Genomic DNA, 19,681 nt, shown 5'->3' with positions numbered 1-19,681 from the left:
CCCTAAAAATTGTAAATATATAATTATGCAGTAGCCAGTCTAACTAATCCTTTTTTAAAAAGCACCACAAAGCCATTTGGTGTTTGTAGGACTTATTGAAGTGGTACTGTGTGTGTGTCCTTAAGGACACCAGGGGCCCTTTTTATTTTTCAAAAGCATTTTTATTTTTGGAAGACTCCTGAAATCAGCTGTGTCTCTGCACACCTATCTAAAGTAGATGGTGATATGGATTTTTTTTTTAAGTTACGAAAGGCACAAAGCAAGCAGACACTCCTATCTCACTTGGTCGACTGTCACTTGTTGCCAGTGTGAGCTGCGGTTCCCCTGCTTGAACGGTAGCAGGTCGGGTCGCTATGTCTTGTTGGCCTGGGGTTAGAGTCTGGATAGGGGCCGCCTCCGTCCCATGCACAGAACTACGTCATAGATTGCGAAGACACAACCCGGTTTAATTGCTTCCCTCCTTTCCCTATTTTTATCCTTTAATGATGGGGTCGCTTCCCCGCCCCATGGCTGCAGGCTGGAGCCCGCGCGACGCCGCCTCTCTCAGGCGCCCACACGTGGCCCTACTCCGGCGGCTGGCGAACGCAGGGGCCCAGCGCCAATGCGCAGGCATGGCCTGACCCGTCCTCTGCACAACGGCGGCGCGGTGGCCGCTGGGAAGCGTAGTCCAGCCCCCGCCCTGCGCGCGGGCGGCCAGCGGCGCAGGCCGCCTGCAACTCCCGTCGTGCCCCGCGCGGGCGGGCACCAGGCCCCGGATGTTCCCGGCGCCGGAAAAGAAGCGGGTCTCTTCAGGGTCGGCCATCTTGTGCGGTCGCGAGCAGGGGGGCTGGGGCCTGGGCAGCATCGCAGGAGCATCCCGGCGACAGGGGCCCATCATGCCCGGACACCTGCAGGAAGGGTTCGGCTGCGTCGTCACCAACCGCTTCGATCAGCTCTTTGACGACGAGTCCGACCCCTTCGAGGTGCTGCAGGCGGCTGAGACCCGCCGGAAAGAGAGCGGCGGCGGCAGCAGCCAGGGGGGCGGCGGCGGCGGCGGGGCCCGCAGCGGCCCGGGGGCGCCGGCTAACTCGTCGGGCGGGGCCGGCGGCGGCGCGGGGCAGGCAGGGGCCGGCGGCGGCGGCGGCCCGGGCAGCGCGGCCAAGCAGCTGCGCAGGGAGTCGCAGAAGGAGCGCAAGAACCCGCTGCCGCCCTTCGCCTCCGCGCCCGGGGGCGTCTCCGAGCGCCGAGACGAGGGCAGCGCCCAGCCCGCTGCGCCGCTGCGCAAGGAAGGTGAGCGAGGGGGCGCCGGGGCCCACCCACCCACGTGCGGCCTCGGGCCTGCAGCGCGGCGATGGGGCGGCGGCTTCCCGCATGGGGGAAGAGCGGCCTGGCGGGAGCCCTGGTTGCTGGGCCAGGGTCCGGTGCCTGGGAGCTGCCCGAGTGCAGCCGGTGGCCCCGGGCCACGTGCGGGCCGTGCCGCCTTGCAGGTGCCGCAAAATGGAGTCGGTCTCTTTATGCCTTGTCGTCTGCTGCTGCTGCTGCTGCTGTGGTGGAGCCCAAGTCTGCTCATGCGAACAGCCTGGGATGGGGAAATCCTCGCTAGGAAGGAGCTGCCAAGAAACGAGGCCTGGAGTCCGCTCGAGGGGTTGTGGGGATTAACAGCCCGGGATTGAAGCCACCTTGTTGGGGGAGGGGTGGGGTATTTTTTTAACAGCTTCCCCCCCCCAAATCGGTTGAGAGTTGTAGAAACTAGCTGTGGCCTGGCTTGAGGTTCCTTTGAATGGGATGAATGTTAATAACTGCGTTCTTCAGATGCATCATTCCCTGATGTCGCACGTGGATAAGCATCGTTCCCTGACATCGCAATAACCGTTTTATGGGCGGGTGGGGGAATGTAACTTCTTACAGGAGCAAGCAAAGGGAATAAAATGGAGCGAAATTAAATGAGTTACTTTTCAAAACCAAACGAATGGGGTAGCGCTGTACGAGCACATGTTAAATTCTGTGCATGGGCCTTGTTTCGTTGCAGACAATGGGACCGCCCTTTTGCATATGTTTATGTACTTTAAGGGTTGTGGACACGTTTCTGGAACATTTACTGTAATGCTGCTTTAGTGTCTTGAAAGTACCATGATGTTTGGAGAGAGAAGCATTTGCCAAACCAATAAGGCAATTGCAATGTAACCGAGATGAAGAAGCCTCTTCAAAAATCTTTAAATCAATTCTACTTTTCTACTCTAAAAGCACAACATTCATATTGCACTTCCCTTCAATAGGACGTATTGGAAAATGATCCTCCAGCCCTTTTCTGTTTCTTGAAAAAAAGGTGAACAGTTATGATAAAACGTGTCACTTCAAAACATTTTATTCAGGAAAATATTAAGGAACGCATTTTGTGTTAGGCAAAACTGAGAACTAGAAAGGGAGCATAACTTATTATCATGTGGGTAGTCTCTACTTCAAAGCTGGGGGCTTCAGACCAGTTCAGAGCTTTGGTGTTCTTAAAAGTGGAATAAATGGTATAAAACATGATTGACAGTTACTAAGTGGTAGGGGAAAATTTGAGAGGGAAGACTGACTGCTGCCTCACTGATTGTATTAGTATTAACATTATAAACTTTGAGAGATTTATTTGGACAACTGCCATGTTTAAAAAGCTCTGTTTTCTTTATTTCAACTCACTTGTGCCTCCAAAATGACTGGTAATTGAGCCTTTTTGATGAGCTGTAGTAGTTGAGAATTCAGTTTTAATTTTATATGAATTCCCCCCCCCATCTTCCTCCTCTTTTGGTTTGCTTTGGTTTTTGTTATTATTCCCCTTAGTTCAAGGACAAAATGGATGGATAAATATTATTTCATATGTTTGATTCATGGATACAAATGTGTTCAATCACCAGTCACAGAACTTTCTAAATTGCCAACTAATGTGTTAGTCAAAAGTATGACAGCTTTTCAGATAGTGAGCTCTGCATACTTCTATAATAATATACAACCTAGATACAAATGTAGTTGATAAGGCAACAAATCAGGATTGTTGTTTGCAAGGTACTGGCCTGGGACTCAAGATCTGTGTTCAAGTCCTGCTTCTGCAGTATAGTTCTGATGTGGCCTTTGGCAAGTTGCTTAATTTCTTTGCCTTGCTTGTGGTTCTGTAAAAATAGAGTTAGTGCTACTTTACAAAGTAAATCCATTTCATGCAGATTATTTAGCAAGAAGCTTGATTTTTTTTAAGGTTGGATACTGTTTCTAGAGTAGGGGAACTATTTTTCGTTTGAGTGTGTTTGACATGATGGAGATCATTACAAGTGCAGTGGCTATAACCCCACCCACATATGTTGCTTGCTTGAAAGGGGTTTGCTCAGTTGAGGAAAGATATAAAATAAAACTGTGATATTTTAATAAGAGGGGACAGAGTATAGTTAAATTCCCAGTACTTGAAGTGTAAACAGAATCCTACAAAATAATTATGGTAACTATTCTCAGAGAAAAGTTACTATTTCTAAAGCAAGATATTTTTTTTCTCCTCATAGTTATTAGGGCTGTCTTGCTGGTTTCATCTATAATTTATTATATTGTTTGATTTGGCTTTAGAGCAGTTTACCTACTGATACAGAAAAAATAACAACCTAGGGTTCTTCTGCACATGCTATTTTTCTTGGGGGGGGTGTTTTGTTTTGTTTTGTTTTTTAATATGACCAGGAGCCATAGTTATCTGTTGTGACATTTAGTTTTCAGTTAATTTTATGATGGCATGAAGGCCAGATGGGATGCACAATAAACAGAGTGTGATTTCCATGTAAATAACCCTAAGAATATGATGCATGGGTGGATGTCGTTTCTCCCCCCCCCCCCCAAATAATATTTATTCCAGGAGAGGAATATGGAAGTCAACTTTATCTCTGAATGTTGTGGCTTCTCATTATGGGAGGTGATGGCAACATGAGAAAACAAATTTGTAGCAGTAACTTTTGTCACAGTCAGTGTCTTTCTAAAATAAGGTAATTTTTCTTGAACGTGAATTCACTAGAGCAGTTTCCAAAACTTCTAGACTATTGTCAGTGCTCAAAATCTGCATGGTCTTACATACCTTTGCCATGAAACCTCTGAAGGGCATGGGGGTAGAGAGGTAAGGGAAGTAGTGCAGTCCTTTGTGCTTGCTTGTCTTGTTGGCCAGAGTGTTGGAAATACTGTTTTAGACCTTGCACTGAAGGCAAAATTAAAAGTGAGCTTAAATATGTGTGTGTTCATAATGGAGAACCCATCCCCCCACCCAAAAAAAAAAGCCACCAAAAAACTTGTGCTATTCCAATAACACAGGCTGTTTCAAAAGATGGCATTCATGGACAAATGGTTTGAGTGAATGTTGTCTGTCAGGGAGTAAGCGTAGATGTTGTTTGCTGGAGTGGGCAACTAAATTTGTATAGCATGTAGCTTAAAGGTATCCTGGTGTATGACTGGAGCTCTAGTCATTGTGGCAGTGGTACTCACTTGTGGCTTATGGACATGTTGCCTACAAGACCCTCCAGTGTTATGGCCACAAGAAATTAGAAAGTGGAAAATGAAATTGCCCGGGGAAACAAAAGTATGATGCTGTCTACTTTGTTTTGTTCAGTGTTGCTCAGCAAAGGTTATGGACTGCTGCATTTTGGTGATGCAGAGACTAAGTAATCTGTGGTTGGAGTGTAGCTGGCCAGAACACACTGGGAATTGCTCATCCTTGAATCTGGCCTAGAATGAATGCAGGTGGAGCACAAAGACGTTCAAAAGCCACTTTGATGTTTCTGTACCTTAGCTGCCTGGCTTAGAGTTCTGGTGAACCTGATGAATAAGATACTAAGTATAATTGTCACCAAAACAGTGTCACTGTTCATATCTACAATTTTCTTAAACCTGTTGTTAATCTGAGGTTCAGTGTTCTTTAAAAAATCAACAGCTCTTTTTCCATAGTCTTGTCGCATGTTTTATTCCTGTAGCTGTTTGTCCTCCTGTGTAATACACACACTCAAAGAATTGAGTAAAAGGAATTCAACTTGGAGTAAAATGATAATTATTGTCTTTATTTGTAAAAGGCAATACTCCCCGAGTGCTTGGTCACCAGGAGATTGGAAGAAAAATCTAAATGGTCAATTCTTTATTGGCTTGTGCTTTGTGATGGAGTTACAATTTCTTTTAATGAGTTGCTTCATCAACTTGCTGATGCAGATTGTTGTCCTACTATTTTAGGGATAAGACGAATTGGCAGAAGGCCGGATCAACAGCAGCAGCAGCCTCAGGGTGAAGGCAAACCCATTGACAGGAGGCAGGAGAGACGACCTCCGCGTGAGCGCCGATTTGATAAGCCTGCTGATGAGAAGGGTGAAGGAGGAGAGTTTTCTGTGGATAAGTAAGACTTTCATTTTGCATCTGTGGTTACTGGAGGGGGACCCTCTTTTCTGTTCATTTGTAATCTTACATTGTGGAATAGTTATCTTTTTTTATTATTACATAGCTTTTGTCTGTATTTGACCTAGATTATTGTGGACCAAAGCCAAATCTGAGTATAGAATATACCAGGTTAAAGGTATGTTTTTAGATCAGTACAGAAGCCCTTATGGGCAGTTTTTTATACTGGTCTAAGTTTAATGTGATCAACAGAAATAATTAGTTGCATTAGTCTAAAAGTTAGGTAGAAGGTGGAGCAGTGTGGCACCTTTTTAATAGGCTAAGTCAGGGCTGTCCAGTTTCCAAGTGCATGCCCCTAGGCTTCATGCTGTGCTGCAAGCTGTCATGTGACCCCTCCCCTTGTACCGTAGGGCACTTGATACACCATGTGAGCACTTTTCATGCTGCAGAGGGTTTATTATACCATACCAGGCATTTCCTCTGCTCCCTGCCACGTGGAGAGCACTTCCCACTGCCCCATGGGGTACTTGGGGTTCCCTTACTTCTGTGGAGCCTTCTGACCATGGTCGTCTTTAGCTTCATGGGCTATACCCCTCTTCCCAGGGTTAGGTCAGGTACTGGTAGTTGAAGGAGAAGCCTGGGGACTCTGGCCACAGGAGCAGGAAAGCAAAGTAACTGGAGCCTGAGGGGTACATTTTATTCCTCAGTGGCCCACAAGCTGCCATTTGAACAGCTCTGGATTAACTTGATCATTGATGCTTTCTATAAGTTGCCACATTGCTTTACCTATACAGCCAGTTGTAAAACAACAGAAGGGTAATCCTTCTGGAGGTTACACGCATCTAATTTAAAATGGTTTTAAAGTTGGTATTTATTCAGTAAAATTTTGCGTGTAGACATGGCCCAAATCACCCAGTGAATGTCATGTGCTCTTAATGTGAAGCTCTAGGGTATTACTTTATTTTTCCTTAAAGAAGTAAGCTGGGGAAAAATATGATTGCTGATGAATAGAAAAAATAATGGCGTCTTTGTGATGGTTTTAATTATTTTTTTAAAATGGTTAATTATTAAATGTCATGGAAACAAGCAGTTGATACCTTTTTAAAAACACTTTCAGGATTTAAGTCCAGCTATGTAAAGCTTGTCATTTTAATCTCAAAATAAATTTGGTCTTGGGACTTTGTTCTGTTTTTTTGGTATTTAGTTTTAAATAAATATGCATTTAAAACCTTGATTGTAAAAGCTGTTTCTTAAAACTTTTAGAAGTAGAATATTTTAATATTTTCTGTTCTATGGTAGACCCATTCTTGACCGACCTATGCGTGGTCGTGGTGGTCTAGGTGGAAGAGGACGTGGACGTGGTCGTGGCATGGGCAGAGGAGATGGATTTGACTCTCGTGGCAAACGTGAATTTGACAGGCATAGTGGAAGTGATAGATCGTAAGTCTTTACACTTCTGTGTTTTGTTTCATTACTCTTTAAAATGAACATATTTCCTAATTTGCCTTTTGAATATCTATATCCAGACACTATTATGTTAACTCAGTTTTGTTAGTTCTCTTTCACATTCACATTTCAGTGGCCTAAAGCATGAGGACAAACGTGGTGGCAGTGGATCACACAACTGGGGAACCGTCAAAGATGAGCTAACGTTAGTAATCTCAGATTTCTTGAAATTTTTTTAAAAAATTGAAATATAAATGCTGCTCCCAGCATTTATGAAACATAGACATAATTGCCTTGGAATGTGCTACTTCTGGTTGTGCACGTTTTTTGTTTTTGTGGGGAGGGGTTGTCAAAGTGGAAACAACATCTAGATGCTTTCTAAATGCATCATTTTCCATCAAAGTTTGCAAGTAGCCTTTTGGTAATGTAACTTTGACTTTAGTGATAGAATCGTGTTTTAGTTTTGTGTTTTAGGAAGCATCTCAATCATAAAATAGGGCTCAACTATTAGGAGCAGCATGAGATTTGGGGAAAATTCTGCAATAAATTGAGGTAGTTGCCCTGAAAGTCACAAAATATTTTCCTAAAACTGTGGGGAAAAAAAAGTAGAGTAAACCCCATAACAATGGAGAAGTAAGTTCCAAGTAGTAATCTCTTAGTGGTGTTAAACTTTTTAATGCTGGCTGAGGGGGAAAAAAAATCTTTTAATTTCAGTGACCTGGATCAGTCAAATGTAACCGAGGAAACGCCAGAAGGAGAGGAACATCCGCCTGCTGATTCTGAGAATAAGTGAGTACTATACTTGCTTTCTTTTTTTTTAATTTCAGTAGCATGTGAAAATTTATTTTTCTCTAGTTTTTGAAATTCACTCATTCATTCATTCACTCATTCATTCATCCTATTTAACTATGTTCCCATTAGCCTTTCTTCAAGTGGAAAGTTCACTTCACTTGGAAGTGGTCAAAGCACTGTTGAAAGGTGGTTGTCAAAGGTGTAGTTGTCAGTTGAAAGCTATTTCTAGAACTCTTCTCAACAAAATTGAGACCGCTCCACTTTCCTCTTCTGAAAGTGGCTCACTTTTTTTAATGCAGAAAACTAATTTTCCTGCTACAAAAAGACCATGACTGATCAGAAAAATTTTGATACTATGTATTCCTGTTTGAAGTCTCTGGATCTGTCTTGTGAGTTTTGTTGGTGTTTGCATGCTTAGTAGTGCTAATATCATGCAGTATCTTTGAAAAAAGATCTCATGACAGCTCAAGGTGTGATGACACCTTGGTTGAAAATCACTGTTTTGGAAGTTCCTTTTCATCAGGACTCTAGATCACTATTTAGATCTGTTTCAGTATGCTTCCATAATAAGATGTTCAAATGAAACCAAATGCAGTTCAACCCCAACTGATTGGAGAACTAAGTAGGGGATGGTACAGTAGGCACACCACATTTTTCCTAAAGCTTTTGGCTTGCCAGGTAGCTTTTATTGACAGTAGCCAGATTTAAGGAAAACATGCATGCATAGAGCCTTTCCTAAATTGCAGTGAAAATTAGTGGTGCCTTTAATGTTGCTCTTTAACAGCCACCATTTCCCCACCCCTACCCACCACTGAGTGGCTGAGAGATAATTAATGCCGTGATACTTGCCTTGGCCTTTGGGGGAAAAAAACTAAGGGTTTTGCAGACTAAGGGTAAATTGCAGACTTGCACTGCAATTTAGATAGGTCCCCATGCACGCATCTCCCTCCAGTTAAATTGCTGTGTCCATACATCATTTTTCAAGTAGATCACTTAGTCTGTCTTAATATTAAGTTTCTAAAGGATGGTTTGGAACTCTGCTCTGGCTATTAATGACTTCACTAGCTGGTTGAGAGTAAGTAGCTTTTTGAAAACAGAATGAATGTTAGTGGAACCAGGAGGCTTATTGTCTTGCAGTTTTGCTCAGCATCTTCATAACTTCAGTAGAGCACTCAATTATACTTCATGATAGTTTCAGATGAAAATGATACTGAGATTTGATGGAATGCCTCCGTGTATCTAGGGGTATCTAAAAAGTTCTAACCCGTGGCTTTCTCATAAATTAATTTATGGATAATTAGGAGAGAGGACTCTGAAGAGAGACCAAGAAACAAAGTGTAGGTAGACTTGAGAGAGCCAAATCCTGTTCCTGTTTCAAAGGTGTGGAGGGATATACTGGTCTTCAAAAGGGGCTAGACAGCCACCTAGCTGGGGTCATCTGACCCCAGCATCCTTTCCTGCCCATGGCAGGGAGTCGAACTAGATGATCTGCTTAGGTCCCTTCTGACCCTGCCAACTATGAAAGATGGTGTGTTTTGTCTAGTTAACATGAGGCTCTACTTTATTGTGGGAGCTGCCTACCCCCGAATGCAGTGTTTCTCAGCTTGTGGGTTGTGACCCAAAAGTGGGTCTCAAGAATATATGAAACGGTTGCAAACAAACTTTAAAAATGGATTAACAGACTTCAAAAAATGGTTTCTCCTTTTAAAGGAGAAAAATGGGTCTGCTTGGGGCTGCCCATGCCTTCCCCCCTCCTAACCGACGTGGGGGGCAGTGGGTTGACCTTTGACGTTGACAAGTGGGTCCTGGTACAAAAAAGGTTGAAAACCACTGCCATAATGCTCAGGTGAGCAGACATATGTCAGCATCTCCATCTCCCAGTTTCCTCTGCAGTGGTAATGCTGGATAGTCCGCATATCCCCTGCATTGTGGCTTTGCAGCTTTGCTCTGTGACCTAAAGGCTGATGAGTTGTCTGCAGGAATTTCTGGCACAGACTAACCAAATACCTGGATTTGAGATTCAGCCCTAAAACAATACAGTAAAGAAACAAGCAGTCAAGTAACACCTTTTTTTTTTTTAAATAGTCTCTAGAGTTATTCAAAACAGTAGTAGAGCCACTTAGTAAGTTCCGCCTTGGAAATAATGGCATTTCTATAGTACAGCAAGATGAAGTGTATGACCCATTAGGTCCCTACTGTTTCAAGTTAAAATTATTTTAAAGCAGATTATTAGTTTGTGTTTAGTAACCTTTTAGTTATTGGCTGTGCTTCAGTTTGACATTAGCTAGCCATTTGGAATACAGTTCAAGCAAATCAGCTGGGGCTGGGGTGGTGCAGGTACTAAGGTGCATGGTTGACAGCCCAGAGCGTGCAGTTTTAAGGCCACAGCAGAAGCGCTCATGGAGCAGCCCTGTCCGATTCCAACAAATCTGTAAATTCTGCTAAATGCCTTGTTAAAAAGAGAAGAGAAGAAAGTAAGATGTTGAGAGCCGTAAACTGCTAGAATGTTAAGTTGGAGTTGGAGTTTTAGTATTGGCTGCAGTACTCTGAATACTTCTGTTCAGGCAGTTTTTCCCAAGTTGCGTTACAAACCACAACTATATAGCATGACATAATGTGACAGTTGCCTGTGACACTAGAAGAGTGGGCTCAATCAGAGAAGTTTATTCCAAGTTTAGTTAAACTAAGCTATTATATAAATAATTCTAATATTGAACAAAAATGCTCAACAGGCTAAAAGCTTAGTTTGTCCATTTTAAAGATAAAACTGAAAGCTAAATGCTTAAAAGAAAAGCAGACTATTCCTACTTTAAATATGTTTGATAGTTGATCAAAAAGTATCTGCTGTTAGAGTTAAATTCTAGTATGTGATGTACTTGTGGAGTTAGATACAGGGAACCAACAGGTGTTAAACTATACCTGAAATCCAGTAAGGGACATCTAAAAGCAAAACACAAATTTTGAGGAGTAAGAAGCATTTTGACTCAAATTTTAGGTGAAGAACTGAGGGGGGGGGAGGGGAGTGGGAGAAAGAAAGGAAAGCACAGGTTTAAGTTGCCTCTTTACCTGAAGCCTACATTTCCGTTTTAAATGACAAGCTGTATTTCTGTTACAGAAAAGGTTTCCTTTTTTATTCATAATTCTTGAAACCAAGTATAGCCAGAGTATTGTGTGACAACAAGCTAGCTTAGAAATAAGTTGTCACGGGGCAAAAACCTGCATATAACAAATTTGATGTGTATGCAGTGTTTCCTATTATCTGGCTGTCAACGGAATACTTGTTGTCTGCCAAGGATTTGCTGTCTGTATTAAACAGCTGTTGTCTGCAGAGGACAAACTGTAAGAACTCTGCTACTTATTCATTTGTTAATGTGGTAGAAAATCCTACCTTATTTGCAGCATCAGTCACAACATACAATCTCTCTCGCTTCCAAAGTGCTACACCAAGGTGAACAAATATGTTCCTCCTGGAATGTGGTGTGCCTGCAGTGAAACCTGCTGTGGTAGTCATATTCTGCTGATTGCACTGGTTTTGCTCTTTGAAATCTGAATGGTTTGTGGGCATAGATGAGAGTTTAGAAAGTGGTGACTGGGAGTTTGGCAAAGAATAGTTTTAGGTGTGAGATTTGAGGGCAAGGATATTTGAACATTGTATGATGAAAGTAGGAATGAATCTGGGTATGTAGGGATTGACATTGTGACAGAAAGGTGAAAGGCTATGGAAACATTGCAAAAAATACATGGTCTATAGTTCAAAGTGGTGTAAAGAAACTTGCAAATAGACTGGAAATGAAGTTACATCATAAATATATATTAAACTTCAGACAGTTGTGTTAGTTGGTTTAATTGATCTATTGAAGTTTGCTAATTTTATTCTCATGCAAGTAAGGCGTTGTTATGTTTTCTATTTTGTCATCTCTATTAGGTAATTAATTATTAGTTAATGACCTGGTTTGTGGCAGGTGCAAAGTGCTGCTGATTTATAGTTGGTACTAGCTATGTTTTTCCATAGCCGTCAAAGAAAGAAAGTAAATTCATATCAAAGGTACTGAAGCTGTAAGTTAAGGCAGTAAGATTACTCTAGAGCAAGGATGGGCAAAATATGGCCTGCAGGCTGGATCCAGCCAGCTGCCCGTTCTGTACAGGCCCATGGGGCCTCAAAACTTTAGAAAGGTAACTTTTATCTGCCCCTTACTGCCTGTCAAAGGTGACAGGCAGACAGAGGCAGTAGGACCCAGCAGGAGGCTGTTGCTGAGCAGCAAGGCAAGCCTGACTCCACTCCCTCTCCCCCTCCAAACCAGTGGTTTCTGGCCTTGCCCCCCCCCCCCCCCCCCCCCCCCAAGTGGAAAGTAAGGTAAGATTGGACAGGGGGACTGCGGGAACAGCTGAGTGGCCAGGAGCCCCATGGTGCTTCTGGGACCAGGCTGAAAGCAGGTGGGGGGTGGAGGGAAGCTGCTGCAGCGGGTGGGCATGGGGAGTAGCGTGAGCACATGCCACTTGTCAGCACCAGTGAGGAGAAGCAGCTCTGGCCGGATCCATCTCATCCTGAGCAGCAAGCAACAAAGCAGTGGCTGGGCCGGCTTTGCTGTGCGCTGCTCGGGACGAGATGGGCCCGGTTGGGTTGGTACCAGTGAGGAGAAGAGGAGACTGTCGGTTGGGCAGAGTGCTGCTCAGGACCGGCCTGGCCTGAGCGGCACGCAGCTCAACCACCACTTCTTTTCACTGGTCCCCTCCAGGTTTGGCCGAGCCAGTCCTGAGCAGCACACGGGGAAGCAGCAGCTGGGCCAGCTTGTCTGTCTTCTGCTTGGGCCAGGATGGGCCCAGCCAGGTTGGCACCAGTGAAGAAAAGTGGCAGCTGCGCCACATGCCACTCAGTACCAGCTCAGCCATGGCTTCCCCTCCTTGGTGCTGGCCTGGCCTGAGGGGCATGTGGCAGAGTTGTGGCTTCTGTTTACCTCTGCCAGCCGGTCCCAAGCTGCATGCTGCTCAGCTGCCGCTATTCATCAGTGCCGACTCGGCTGGACCTGCCGCATTCTGAGCGGCACACAGGGAAGCAGTGGCTGGGCCAGCTTTGCTGCATGCTGCTCAGGATGGGACAGGCCCGGCTGGGTCAGCACAGGCAAGAAGCAGCGGCGGCTGAGCTGCGTGCTGCTTCCCCGTACTGCTCGGGATGGGTTGGCACCAGAGAGGCAAAGCTGTGGCAGAGCCTGTGGTGAGCAGCATGCGAGGAAGTGGCACGCAGTTCAGCCACCACTGCTTCTTGCCAGTGCTGACCTGGCTGGGCCCATCCTGTCCTGAGCAGTACACAGTGAAGGCAACCCAGCTGGTGCTTCCCTGTGTGCTGCTCAGAATGTGACGGGCCCGGCTGAGTCAGCACCAGTGAGAAGCAGCGGCTGAGTCATGTGCTGCTTGGGACCGGATGGGCCAGGCTGGCAGAGGTAAGTGTGCAGCTGTTCTCGGAGTCCCAAGCCTCCTGCCATGGCCTGGGGGATTCCACCCCACTCGTGCTGTGCCCAGTATTCACAGAGGCTGAGCCGGGAGCCCCCCAAACCCAGCGCCCTGCCCCTGCCAGATGGCGTCCTCATAGTTTCATAGTTGGTAGGGTTAGAAGGAACCTAAGTAGTCGTCAAGCCATGGGCAGGAAAGAGCGCTGGGGTCAAATGACCCTGGCTAGGTGATTTATCCAGCCTCCTTTTGAAGACCCCCAGCGTAGGAGCGAGCACCACTTCCCTTGAAAGTTCGTTCCATATCATAGCTGTCCTGGCTGAAGTAGCGCCTCCTAATATCTAGCCTGAATCCACTCTCCATCAGCTTATGGCCGTTATTCCTTGTTACTCCTGGTAGGGCTTGGGGGAACAAGGACTCTTGCGGGCAGGGCGGTTGCACCCCATCCCATGGAGCTGTGTGGGCCAGGCCAGGCTGCATTTCGGGTGCTGCTGAGGACCCAGCTATGGCCTGAGCCTGTAGAGCTCCGAAGCATGCCTAGGGGGTCTCGAGTGGATCTATTGACAGTATGTGAAGTGTACCAGATGGCCCTGTGCCCCCCATGCAGCACTCGCTCCACTGTCCATCTTTTGTGTACCTAATGCAATGCACATCCCGGAGAGACCAGGGAGGTGCCACACATAGCAGAGCTCTGGAGTGGGTGCAGCATGGTCCCAGACCAGTTACTCTGGGACAATGTAGGGGACTGCATGTTGTGTAGTGCTGGAGTGGCCAGTAGTGTACATATCCAGCATGAGGGGCCTGGCCTGGCCTGCAGAGCAGCCCTCTACCACTCTTGTGGCTTGCAGCATCAGATGAGTTGGTTAAACCATCTGTAGCATTTTGTGATAGTACAGGGTATTTAAAAAAGAAGGAAAAAAGACACAGTTCTAGAATTCAGTTGTCATTTGTGATATCCCAAACATTATTTATTGTACTTGATGAACATTGTTAAATTGGAAAATCAAGCACCTGAAAGTCAGGATGCCTTGTGTATTATGATTGCTAGTTTTTCACATGCCTAAGGCTTCACTCATTCAGTGCACCAGAACACTGTTCTGGGGAAGAATATGTGTTTGTAGCAAATAGTGCAGTTATCTTCAGCTCCCTACCTCATTTGTGTATTAGATGGTGGTCCGTAAGTGAGGCATAGAACTGTAGGAAGAAAGGATGGTCTTGTGGTCGAGGCAGTTGAAAGCTATTGAGGAGGACTAGATTCTCTCATTTTCTGGATACCCAGTGTAAAAGGCTGATAATCTGAGATGCTGAAGTATAGAGCTGTCAGAATTACAACTTCTATAAAATGCAACCTTACTTGGGGCCTATAAAGTAGCCATTTAAATGAAGTGCTCCAGTCAGGTCTCGGTTATTTCTGATCAAGTATCCCAAATCAACCAACTTCATTTTAATTTCTGCCTCAGTTCCCCAGGTGTATATACTGGGGAAAAGACTACCATCCTGCCTCAGAAAATTTTGTGATGATGAAGTCATTTTTGTAAGGTTAATATTTTGATGAGAAAGTTGTAGAAAAGCCCATGAGGAGGTTCGTAATCCTTTATTTGCAGGGTTGGATGATGAACAGTAAGTAATACATGGCCACACGCACAGAATTAGGGCAAAAAGTAGCTTTGGGAAAATAATAACATTCATTGGAAACTTTTTCTTAATGTATATGTTGGAGGGGGAGATGCCAAATTAAGGGAGTAGCATTAATTTTGGTATATCTTAACTGTTGATTACTTAACTGTAATGTTCCGTTACATTAAAAGATCCACACACAAGTTAACTGTCTAATCTAGAAAAACTGAAAGAACAAAATGTAGTATGTAGAACAAGGTTAGCAGGGATAAATCCCTGGTTGTTCTCTTCCACTTACACCAGCCGTCTGTTGCTTGCTGATAAAGGGGGCTGGAGGGTTCCTGAGAGTTCACCTGCCACTGCTGGAACATTGAGACAGAAATAGTGGGTTTCATTCCAGATGTGTACTTGATGGTCTGAAGTCATTTGCCTTTCAGATTTACCCTTTCCAACTGCTGTCTCCTCTTTGATAGTAGTGAGCTTATTTTGTCTTTTCCCCTTTCACTTTGTTCTTACTCTTCACCAGCTTTTGTCTTGTTGCCGATTTTTCCCTTTGCCCCTAACTCTCTCCCTCACTCCTCCTATTTTTTTGCTGCTGCTTTTGCCCCAGGATATTTTTGCCCTTTTCCCTCTCCTTCCTGCCTTGATTTCCTTCATAGTTTCTAGGGTTGGAAGGGACCTGAGCAGATCATCTAGTCCGACCCCCTGCCATGGCAGGAAAGAATACTGGGGTCAAACGACCCCAGCAAGATGTGCATCTGACCTCCTCTTAAACACCCCCAGGGTAGGAGCCTGCACCACTTCTCTTGGAAGTAGGTTCCAGACCCTAGCCGCCCTGACTCTGAAGTAGGGCCTCCTGATATCTAACCTAAACCTACCCTCTGCCAGCTTGTGACCATTATTCCTGGTCACTCCTGGCGGTGCTCGGGGGAACAGTGACTCCCCCAATGCCTGCTGATCCCCCCTGACTAGTTTATAACAGGCCACAAGATCCCCCCCTCAGCCTTCTCTTTTGGAGGCTGAACAGGTTCAGGTCCCGTAGCCTCTCCTCATAGGGCCTGCCCTGTTGTCCCCTGATCATATGAGTGGCCTCCTCTGGACCCTCTCCATGCTGTCGACATCCCTCTTGAAGTGTGGCGCCCAGAACTGGACACACTACTCCAGCTGTGGCCTGACCAGTGCCGTATAGAGGGGGAGGATCACCTCTTTGGACCTGCATGAGATGCATCTGTGGATGCATAGCGAGGTGCAGTTGGCCTTCCTAACTGCCTTTCCATGCTGCCGGCCCATGTTCATCTTGGAGTCAATGATGACCCCCAGATCCTTTTCCGCCTCCATGCTGACAAGAGGGGAGTTCCCTGACCTGTAGGTATGGTGCCGGTTGTTCCTCCCGAGGTGCATCACCTTGCACTTGTCTGTGTTGAATCCCATCCTATTCTCGTCCGCCCACCCTTGTAACCTGTCTAGGTCTGATTGTAGCCTGTTGCATCCTTCCAGTGTGCCCACGTCTCTCCACATCTTAGTGTCATCAGCAAATTTGAACAGGGTGCTTTTTACCCCCTCTTCCAAATCACTGATGAAGATGTTGAACAGTGCGGGCCCGAGGACCGAGCCCTGCGGAACCCCACTGCCCACGTCCTTCCAGGTTGAGAAGGACCCATCCACTACCACCCTCTGGGTGCGGCCCTTCAGCCAGTTGGCGACCCATTTGACTGTGAGTGTCTGCACCACAGCCCCTCAGTTTCTTAATGAGAACGGGGTGAGAGACGGTGTCAAAAGCCTTCTGGAAGTCCAGGAAGACTATATCCACTGCTACCCCTGCATCTAATGATCTGGTGATCATCTTTTTTCCTTTACTGTGCCTGGGCACAAGCACTGGGAATATTCAGTCCTAGGTACAACTCTACTGAGTATAAGTATTCTGGAGTATTAAGATGTGGCCAAATTGACTGCATTTTTATTGGGGATGGCTAAAAACTCACGTTTGGTGCCATGTAGATTTTCAAACCCTTGCTTAACCATTATCCATAGAGAGTAGCTGTCCTAATCTGTCTTCATGGCCAGAACAGTCCAAAACAATGCAGTCCTCTTTTGAATGTCATGCTCTGAAAAATGGTGAAAGAATTTGCCCTGCAGCAGATACTTGCCATGAACACTTAGTTTGGTAAAGTTTCAGGCAACTGAAAAATACTCAGTGAATGACTGATGAGAATTTGAGAATGCTCCATAATAAAAGTACAGTCTACACTGAACACAATAACAATCTTCATATAAGGTATAAATAGTTTCTCTGAGTTCCATCAAAAATAATCTACTGTAAGTTTTCACATCAGAATCTTAAATTGTATACAACTTACTGTTTCAAGTCAGGTGCAGGTATTGAGTTTTCAGTATAAATTGTTGGGTTGGTAGAACAACAAAATATAAAAATAATACTTTAAAAGACTAGTAGATTTGAGACGAACATAAGAAGTAATTCCTCCTTGCTTGACTTTTTCTTGCCACCCCACTGCTGTCTCTGTCCCTTTCTATGGGACATTTAAAAACAACAAAAAGAAGTATCTATGCAAAAGAGTAGGCTCTAATGCAGGGGCGGGTGAAATATGGCCTGTGGACCGCATCTGGCCTGCGTGGCCCCTAAAAAAATTTAGTAAATGAATATTTATTTGCTCCTGGCTGCCTGTCAAAGACGACAGGACCCATAGGGAGCTGGCAGGACCGAGCAGCCCAACCCTGCTCCACCCCCAGCCATTTCCCTGCCTTCCTGCGCCCACACGGCTTCAGCACCATGTGGCTTCCAGCTGGAGTGGGAAGCATGGGGCTGTGCTGATACCTTGGGGTTGGGGGGGGGGTCTGTGTGGGGTTGAGCAGGCTGTGGGCAGTGGGGTGTAGGTGGGGGTGGGGCTGGGTATGTGTAGGTAGGGGGTGTGGTGTCGGCAAGGGCAGTGGCGGGGGTCGGCAGGGATGGGGAAGGATGTTCGTAGGGCGAGTCTCACAAGTACACCCCACCATACACAAGCATCTACACCCCTTCACACACTCCAGCCACCTTCTGGTCACCACAGGTCCCATACCCACCCCCACAGATGCACCCACCCCCCACTACATACAAGAGCAGGACTTCATTTTAAGCTATTGTGCAATCACCTGTGTATGCTACACAAATTTATATAAATCAGGACAAAAATATTTTTTTTAAATCAATGAATATTGTAGATGTTTTCTTTTAGAATATAATTTGGTATTTTTCTGGTTCTGAGGCGGCAAAACCCCTTGCTGAAAGGATTACTTCCAGGGGGCAAGGGGAGGGAGGCACTTCTGGTGGCAAAGGTCAGGGGTTAGGGGGTGGGACTTCTGGCACAAAATGACGGCCACGGGTCAGGGCACATTATGGGGTGGGGTGAGGCTACCCATGCAGCCCTCCATCCAAAATAATTGCCCGCCCCTGATCTAATGTGTGTAGAGGCCTTAATGAGGTGTCAGAGAACTTTTAAGCTAACTACTTTTGACTGATTTACAGTGCTGTGTTCCCATGTGGTTCCTCTAAGGCAGCTTGTTCTGCTGTTCTTTTGCCCGGTCTTCATTGGTTAGAAGAGACTTCTTTTTCTTAATTATTAAGAATCTGAGCGGCAACGTGCTTTCTGTAGGGCAGCATTCTTTACAGACTTAATGGGTCTAATAAGTATTACAAAGTCTGTCGCATACAGAGTTCTGTTCTGTCACTACACTGCTTTTGAATTTGCTACACGCAGGTCTTTAAAATATGAATGAATAGAAATCTAAAGTCAGTAATTATAATATAAATGAACTCATTACAGAGAGAATGAGGTTGAAGAGGTTAAGGAAGAAGGTCCTAAAGAAATGACCCTGGATGAATGGAAAGCTATTCAAAGTAAGGATCGTGCAAAGGTTGAGTTCAACATCCGTAAACCAAATGAGGGTGCTGATGGGCAATGGAAAAAAGGATTTGTTCTCCATAAGTCAAAGAGTGAGGAGGTAAAGTAACATTTAATGGTATTCAAGAGTATCCAGATCTTATTGTTCAAATATATAAGTACTGTTCTGACTTTACAGATTTTACTCCCTGGGGTGCCAGGACTGTCAGTAAAACTGCTGTCTAAAAAAAATAACAGGATGCTTTGTTAAGGAATGCTAAAAGTTGAAAGCAACATAAATAAGAAGATGCTAAATATGATTGGTTGCGATATTGAGCCATCTCTCCCTCCAGCCTAATGGATACAGGGTTTTTTTTGATAGAGTTAAGAACAAAAAATCTGGGAAGCTACTGCAATTTTAATAGACAAGAAAACTTATCTCTTTTGCTTAAAGTTAAACGTTGCTTTGCAACATGTAAGTTTTAAATAGTTGAGAAACTTAAAGCCACTTGATAAACCCTGAAATTAGCAGCAACACAGTATTATTACTGTTGTGCTCACAGGTAGCATTTAGTGCTTGGGCTTGTGCAGTAGATTCTGTAGTAATGTGGGAAGCTAACTGTCCAAGCCTGAAAACCTTTTTAAAGTTAATTGATGAGTTGATTTCATGGTGTACACGTCTAGATATTTTATGGGCTCTGTATTGCTAGAGCACCTTTAAAAATGGACAAACCATATATAAATGTATTTTGTAATGTTTAGCATTGTAATAGTTATGAACCAGAACTAGGGACATCTTAAATTCTAGAATCACTCTCTAATCCACATACAGTTTAGTAAATAATCAGTCCTTGGGTACTCTGGTATTAAGAGGTTCAGAGTCAAGTTCCTTTAATTTCCAGGTAAGGGGAGCAAATGCTGTTTTTTAAAGCAGCCTAATCGGTAGTTTAAAATGGCTTCACATAACATTAAGAAAGTTTCAAAGTTAACTGCATTAAGAATTATTTTGTGACGAGTCTTAGCTTCTCTGCTTTCTTCCATTTAAAAATAACCTATGTTGTCCAGTAACTGTTTATAGAATCTGCTTTTAATCTTTTTGTTGGGTACATTTTTTTTTCTCCTCTTTTTAATTAAACTGCTTTTAC

The 19,681-nt window shown here is 44.8% G+C and overlaps 1 protein-coding gene across 2 annotated transcripts in view; it reads left to right on the top strand.

Annotated features, from left to right (window-relative positions):
• Positions 1-769: 769 nt before the first annotated feature.
• SERBP1 (SERPINE1 mRNA binding protein 1) overlaps positions 770-19,681 on the top strand; it is a 28,672-nt gene continuing 9,760 nt past the window's right edge. Inside the window, exons 1-6 of one of the 2 annotated variants that reach the window (XM_090049491.1) lie at positions 770-1,269; positions 5,203-5,362; positions 6,661-6,801; positions 6,941-7,012; positions 7,522-7,596; positions 18,480-18,657. In XM_090049491.1, the coding sequence (XP_089905617.1) occupies positions 876-1,269; positions 5,203-5,362; positions 6,661-6,801; positions 6,941-7,012; positions 7,522-7,596; positions 18,480-18,657 (1,020 nt within the window). In that variant the 5' untranslated portion in view covers positions 770-875. Of the gene's footprint in view, positions 1,270-5,202; positions 5,363-6,660; positions 6,802-6,916; positions 7,013-7,521; positions 7,597-18,479; positions 18,658-19,681 lie in introns of both variants that reach the window. The other variant, XM_090049490.1, reaches the window with a different exon arrangement.

This window comes from Crocodylus siamensis, chromosome 5, assembly GCF_052110815.1.
Source record: "Crocodylus siamensis isolate JL-2025a chromosome 5, ASM5211081v1, whole genome shotgun sequence".
Taxonomy (NCBI): domain Eukaryota; kingdom Metazoa; phylum Chordata; order Crocodylia; family Crocodylidae; genus Crocodylus; species Crocodylus siamensis.
Note: the sequence above shows the minus strand (reverse complement) of the source record. Positions and strands in the feature narration are given on the sequence as shown.